The sequence below is a fragment of the Lampris incognitus genome, chromosome 16, assembly GCF_029633865.1.
Source record: "Lampris incognitus isolate fLamInc1 chromosome 16, fLamInc1.hap2, whole genome shotgun sequence".
Classification (NCBI taxonomy): Eukaryota; Metazoa; Chordata; class Actinopteri; order Lampriformes; family Lampridae; genus Lampris; species Lampris incognitus.
The window spans coordinates 3,421,557-3,429,056 of record NC_079226.1 but is presented as its reverse complement, the minus strand read 5'-3'; the positions used below and the strand labels follow the sequence as shown (position 1 = coordinate 3,429,056).

Here is a 7,500-nt window from a genome sequence, read left to right as displayed (position 1 = left end):
ATATACCGCTACTACTTCATATAGTGCTGCTGCGATATTACTATGTTGCAAATATACTACTACTACTTCATAAAGTACTGCTACGATATGATTACTATGTAGCAAATATACTACTACTACTACTTCATATAGCACTGCTATGATATGATTACTATGTAGCAAATATACTACTACTACTTCGTAAAGTACTGCTACAATATGATTACTATGTAGTGAATATACCACTATTACTTCATATAGCAGTACTGCGATATGATTACTATGTAGCATACATGAAAACACTTGAATTAACGTTAATTTCTGTCTTGTAACCTGATTTGGATGAAATTGTTCTCTAAATGACTAAATGTAAATACGAATGTAAATGTCTGAATCTGCATGCCTCCTTATATATATATATGAAAGTGCTCAACAAATGAGTAAAATAATCCAGTGAGTCAAGTAAATACTGTAAGACTCAGTACAATATATATATATATATATATATATATATATATATATATATATATATATATATATATATATATATCATATATATATTCATTCATTCATTCATTCATTCATTCATCCATTCATTATCCAAACTGCTTATCCTTTACTTAGGGTCGCGGGGATGCTGGACTTAGGGTTACGGTTAGCACTGTACATGCAGTTCAGTCTCACAGCGTTGTCAGGCTATTGCGTTTGTTGTCTTCACTCAGTTCAGTGTAGGTTCAGTGTAGGTTAAGTGTGTGTTGGTTGAGTGTAGGTTCAGTGTGTGTAGGTTGAGTATAGGTTGAGTGTAGATTCAGGGTAGGTTCAGGGTAAGTTCAGTGTGTGCAGGTTCTGGGCAGGTTCGGTGTAAGTTCAGTGTAGGTTGAGTGTAGGTTCAGGGTAGGTTTATTGTAGGTTCGGTGTAGGTTGAGTGTAGATTCAGGGTAGGGTCAGGGTAAGTTCAGTGTGTGCAGGTTCTGGGCAGGTTCGGTGTAAGTTCAGTGTAGGTTGAGTGTAGGTTCAGGGTAGGTTTATTGTAGGTTCGGTGTAGGTTGAATGTAGGTTCAGAGTAGGTTCAGGGTAGATTCAGTGTAGGTTCAGTGTGTGTAGGTTCTGGGTAGGTTGGGTGTAGGTTCAGGGTAGGTTGGGTGTAGGTTCAGGGTAGGTTCAGTGTGTGTAGGTTCAGCGTGTGTAGGTTCAGGGTAGGTTGGGTGTAGGTTCAGGGTAGGTTGGGTGTAGGTTCAGGGTAGGTTTATTGTAGGTTCGGTGTAGGTTGAGTGTAGGTTCAGAGTAGGTTCAGGGTAGATTCAGTGTAGGTTCAGTGTGTGTAGGTTCAGGGTAGGTTTATTGTAGGTTCAGTGTAGGTTTAATGTAGGTTCAGAGTAGGTTCAGGGTAGATTCAGTGTAGGTTCAGTGTGTGTAGGTTCTGGGTAGGTTGGGTGTAGGTTCAGGGTAGGTTGGGTGTAGGTTCAGGGTAGGTTCAGTGTGTGTAGGTTCAGCGTGTGTAGGTTCAGGGTAGGTTGGGTGTAGGTTCAGGGTAGGTTGGGTGTAGGTTCAGGGTAGGTTTATTGTAGGTTCGGTGTAGGTTGAGTGTAGGTTCAGAGTAGGTTCAGGGTAGATTCAGTGTAGGTTCAGTGTGTGTAGGTTCAGGGTAGGTTTATTGTAGGTTCAGTGTAGGTTTAATGTAGGTTCAGAGTAGGTTCAGGGTAGATTCAGTGTAGGTTCAGTGTGTGTAGGTTCTGGGTAGGTTGGGTGTAGGTTCAGGGTAGGTTGGGTGTAGGTTCAGGGTAGGTTCAGTGTGTGTAGGTTCAGCGTGTGTAGGTTCAGGGTAGGTTGGGTGTAGGTTCAGGGTAGGTTGGGTGTAGATTCAGTGTGTGTAGGTTCAGGGTAGGTTCAGGGTAGGTTCAGTGTAGGTTCACTGTGTGTAGGTTCAGGGTAGGTTGGGTGTAGGTTCAGGGTAGGTTCAGTGTAGGTTCAGGGTAGGTTCAGTGTAGGTTCAGTGTGTGTAGGTTCAGGGTAGGTTCAGGGTAGATTCTGTGTGTGTGTAGGCTCAGGGTAGGTTGAGTGTAGGTTTATTGTAGGTTCGGTGTAGGTTCAGAGTAGGTTCAGGGTAGATTCAGTGTAGGTTCAGTGTGTGTAGGTTCTGGGTAGGTTGAGTGTAGGTACAGGGTAGGTTGGGTGTAGGTTCAGGGTAGGTTGGGTGTAGGTTCAGGGTAGATTCAGTGTGTGTAGGTTCAGTGTGTGTAGGTTCAGGGTAGGTTGGGTGTAGGTTCAGGGTAGGTTGGGTGTAGGTTCAGTGTAGGTTCAGTGTGTGTAGGTTCAGTGTGTGTAGGTTCAGGGTAGGTTCAGTGTAGTTTCACTGTGTGTATGTTCAGGGTAGGTTCAGGGTAGGTTGGGTGTAGGTTCAGGGTAGGTTCAGTGTGTGTAGGTTCAGTGTGTGTAGGTTCAGTGTAGGTTCAGGGTAGGTTGGGTGTAGGTTCAGGGTAGGTTGGGTGTAGGTTCAGTGTGTGTAGGTTCGGTGCAGGCTCAGTGGCTTCACACAGACCAGTCTGCCCTGCAGTGTGTGGTCTTCCTCCCTTCAGAGTTTTTATTTTTAGTCATTTATTTACATGAACACTGAGATGCTGTTGTGAATCCTACATGTCAAAATACATTGGTTAACAAACATAACGCTAAACACACACACACACACACACACACACACACACACACACACACACACACACAACTACACATGTTGTGTGTTAAGCTTCATCAGTCCTGCAGTGTTCATCATCTAGTGATGAAGCTCTCTGTAGAAACACTTCAGGAAACACTCACGTCAAGTAACACAAACCCTTGTTCTCTCCGTTCCTCTGTTCCTCACTCTGTGTGTGTGTGTGTGTGTGTGTGTGTGTGTGTGTGTGTGTGTGTGTGTGTGTGTGTGTGTGTGTGTGTGTGTGTTGGATTGATTGAAACCAAATGAGTCAGAGTAGCACAGCATGTGTTACGATTAGAGTTCTGAGTCATTCTCCTCTGTCCTTCACACAAAACACACACACACACACACACACACACACTATGATATGGGTACGAGGGGGGCGATGCCTTGTAATCCCATTCTCCTTGGTAGGGATGAAGGTGTTTGAATGCGTGTGTGTGTGTGTGTGCGTGTGTGTGCGTGCGTTTATATGTGTGTTTATACACTCACCGGCCACTTTATTAGGCACACCCGTCCAACTGCTCGTTAACACAAATTTCTAATCCGCCAATCACATGGCAGCAACTCAATGCATTTAGGCATGTAGACATGGTCAAGACGATCTGCTGCAGTTCAAACCGAGCATCAGAATGGGGAAGAAAGGTGATTTAAGTGACTTTGAACGTGGCATGGTTGTTGGTGCCAGACGGGCTGGTCTGAGTATTTCAGAAACTGCTGATCTACTGGGATTTTCACCACAACCATCTCTAGGGTTTACAGAGAATGGTCCGAAAAAGAGAAAATATCCAGTGAGCGGCAGTTCTGTGGGCGAAAATGCCTTGTTGATGCCAGAGGTCAGAGGAGAATGGCCAGACTGGTTCGAGCTGATAGAAAGGCAACAGTAACTCAAATAACCACTCATTACAACCGAGGTATGCAGAAGAGCATCTCTGAACGCACAACACGTCGAACCTTGAGGCAGATGGGCTACAGCAGCAGAAGACCACACCGGGTGCCACTCCTGTCAGCTAAGAACAGGAAACTGAGGCTACAATTCGCACAGGCTCACCAAAATTGGACAATAGAAGATTGGAAAAACGTTGCCTGGCCTGATGAGTCTCGATTTCTGCTGCGACATTCGGATGGTAGGGTCAGAATTTGGCGTCAACAACATGAAAGCATGGATCCATCCTGCCTTGTATCAACGGTTCAGGCTGGTGGTGGTGGTGTAATGGTGTGGGGGATATTTTCTTGGCACACTTTGGGCCCCTTAGTACCAATTGAGCATCGCGTCAACGCCACAGCCTAGCTGAGTATTGTTGCTGACCATGTCCATCCCTTTATGACCACAGTGTTCCCATCTTCTGATGGCTACTTCCAGCAGGATAACGCGCCATGTCATAAAGCTCGAATCATCTCAGACTGGTTTCTTGAACATGACAATGAGTTCACTGTACTCAAATGGCCTCCACAGTCACCAGATCTCAATCCAATAGAGCACCTTTGGGATGTGGTGGACCGGGAGATTCGCATCATGGATGTGCAGCCGACAAATCTGCAGCAACTGCGTGATGCTATCATGTCAATATGGACCAAACTCTCTGAGGAATGTTTCCAGTACCTTGTTGAATCTATGCCACGAAGGATTAAGGCAGTTCTGAAGGCAAAAGGGGGTCCAACCCGGTACTAGCAAGGTGTACCTAATAAAGTGGCCAGTGAGTGTATGTGTGTGTTTATATGTGTGTGTGTGTGTACGTGCGTGTGTTTATATATGTGTGTGTGTCTGTGTGTGTGTGTGTGTGTGTGTGTGTGTGTGTGTGTGTGTGTGTGTGTGTGTCTGTGTGTGTGTGTGTCTGTGTGTGTGTGTGTGTGTGTGTGTATGGGCATAATGAAAAGAGATGCATGAAGCAGGGGAAGAGAATAGAGACAGCTGAACAGATGGATGGATGGCTTATCACAAGTTATGATATACAGACAGACAGACAGACAGACAGATGGACAGAAAGGCAGACCAGAGGCAGACAGACAGAGGCAGACAGACAGACAGACAGACAGACAGACCAAGAGAGCGACATAGACAGACAGACAGACAGACAGACAGAAAGGCAGACCAGAGGCACACAGACAGAGACAGACAGACAGAAAGATGGACAGAGAGACAGACAGACAGACAGACATCTTGCTGTACCTTGTACAGGTGTTGCCTCTGTTCCTCTGACATCATCAGCTGGTGACTGTCTGTCACCACGGCATCCAACTCCATCAGCCAATCCCAGAGCTCCTGGTATTCCGTCTCAAACTCCTGCAGGCTGCGGGAGAGAGAGACAGAGACAGACAGGGAGATAGAGAGAGAGAGAGATTTATATTTTCCTGCCACAACCTGAGAGACAGTGGGTGACGGCACCTATTGCTACTGTTGCTTTTTGATATCGTAATCATTGTTGTTGTTGCTGTTATTATTATAATCATTGTTGTGTTGTGTTATTTTTGTTTTGGTGACATGTACACAAACGTATGTCATGCCAATAAAGCACGTATTGAATTGAATTGAATTAACAGAGAGAGAGACAGAGAGACAGAAAGAGACAAACAGAGAGACAAACAGAAAGACAGAGAGAGAGACAGACAGAGAGACAGAGAGACAGAGAGACAGACAGAGAGAGAGACAAACAGAGAGACAGAGAGAGAGACAAACAGAGACAGAGAGAGAGACAAACAGAGAGACAGAGAGAGAGACAGACAGAGAGACAGAGAGAGAGACAAACAGAGAGACAGAGAGAGAGACAGACAGAGAGACAGAGAGAGACAGACAGACAGAGAGACAGACAGAGAGACAGAGAGAGAGACAGACAGAGAGACGGAGAGAGAGACAGACAGAGAGACAGACAGAGAGACGGAGAGAGAGACAGACAGAGAGACAGACAGAGAGACAAACAGAGAGAGAGACAAACCGAGAGACAGACAGACAAACAGAGAGAGACAAACAGAGAGACAGACATGGTTTAGTCATCATTCATGACATGACATGACATGACATGACAGTCCTTTAGCCGACGCTTTTATCCAAAGCAACTTACAAACCCCAGTTCCAGTGAAGTTGGGGCGTTGTGTAAAAGGTGAATAAAAACAGAACACAATGATTTGCAAATCCTTTCCCACCTATGTTCAGTTGAATACACTACAAAGACCAGATATTTAATGTTCAAGCTGATAAACTTTATTGTTTTTTGCAAATATTCCTTCACTGTGAATGTGATGCCTGCAACACGTTCCAAAGAAGCTGGGACAGGGGCAACAACAGACTGGGGAAGTTGAGGAATGCTCAAAACCACCTGTCTGGAACATTCCACAGGTGAACAGGTTAACTGGGAACAGGGGAGTGTCCTGATTGGCTATAAAAGGAGCATCCCCGAAGAAAGGCTCAGTCGTTCACAAGCAAGGATGGGGCGAGGTTCACCACTTTGTGAACAACTGTGTGAGCAAATAGTCCAACAGTTTAAGAACAACGTTTCCCAACGTACAACTGCAAGGAATTTAGGGATTTCATCATCTCCAGTCCATAATATCATCACAAGATTCAGAGAATCCCGAGAAATCTCTGCACGTAAACTGCAAGGCCCAAAACCAACACTGAATGCCCGTGACCTTCGACCCCTCAGGCGGCACTGCATTAAAAACCCACATCATTGTATAAAGGATATGACCACGTGGGCTCAGGAGCACTTGGGAAAACCATCGTCAGTTAGCACAGTTGGTCGCTACATCTACAAGTGAAAGTTAAAACTCTACCATGCAAAGCCACAGCCAGATATCAACACCACCCAGAAACACCACCCGCCGGCTTCTCTGGGCCCAGCTCATCTGAGATGGACTGACGCAAAGTGGACAAGTGTGCTGTGGTCTGACGACAAGTCCACATTTCACATTGTTTTTGGAAATCATGGACGTGGTGTCCTCCAGGCTAAAGAGGAAGAGGACCATCCAGATTGTTCTCAGCCCAGAGTCCAAAAGCCAGCATCTGTGATGGTATGGGGGGTGTTAGTGCCCATGGCATCATGGGTAACTTGCACATCTGTGAAGGCACCATTAATGCTGAAAGATACATACAGGTTTTGGAGCAACATATGCTGCCATCCAAGCGACGTCTTTTTCAGGGACGTCCCTGCTTATTTCAGCAAGACAATGCCAAGCCACATTCTGCAGGTGGTCCACCAGCGGGGCTTCGTAGTAGAAGAGTGGGGGTACTGGACTGGCCTGCCTGCGGTCCAGACCTGTCCCCCATTGAACATGTGTGGTGCATTATGAAGCACACAATACGACAACGGAGACCCCGGACTGGTGAGCAGCTGAAGTCGTACATCAGCAAGAATGGGAAAGAATTCCACCTACAAAGCTTCAACAAGTAGCGTCCTCAGTTCCCAAATGCTTATTGAGGGTTGTTAAAAGGAAAGGTGGTGTAACACAGGGGTGAACATGCCCCTGTCCCAGCTTCTTTGGAGCGTGTTGCAGGCATCACATTCACAGTGAGGGAATATTTGCAAAAAACAATAAAGTTTATCAGCTTGAACATTAAATATCTTGTCTTTGTAGTGTATTCAACTGAACATAGGTGGGAAAGGATTTGCAAATCATTGTATTCTGTTTTTATTCACCTTTTACACAACGCCCCAACTTCACTGGAACTGGGGTTTGTACAATAAGAGCATCATGTAACGTAGGAGATCAGGAGAACTACTGGTCATCAGAGGTCATAAGTGCATCTAAACAAGCATCTAAGAGTAAAACCAGTGCTACAGTAAAAGCACAAGAAACAGATTTTGTTTTTAATGAGTGAATACAATAGTAAG

At 45.3% G+C, this 7,500-nt stretch overlaps 1 protein-coding gene across 1 annotated transcript in view; it reads right to left on the bottom strand.

Annotated features, from left to right (window-relative positions):
• The window catches only part of akap6 (A kinase (PRKA) anchor protein 6), a 385,428-nt gene that overhangs the window by 130,865 nt on the left and 247,063 nt on the right, over positions 1-7,500 (bottom strand). The window contains exon 17 of the mRNA XM_056296282.1: positions 4,842-4,962. Coding sequence (XP_056152257.1) covers positions 4,842-4,962 — 121 coding nt within the window. The remainder of the gene's footprint in view (positions 1-4,841; positions 4,963-7,500) is intronic.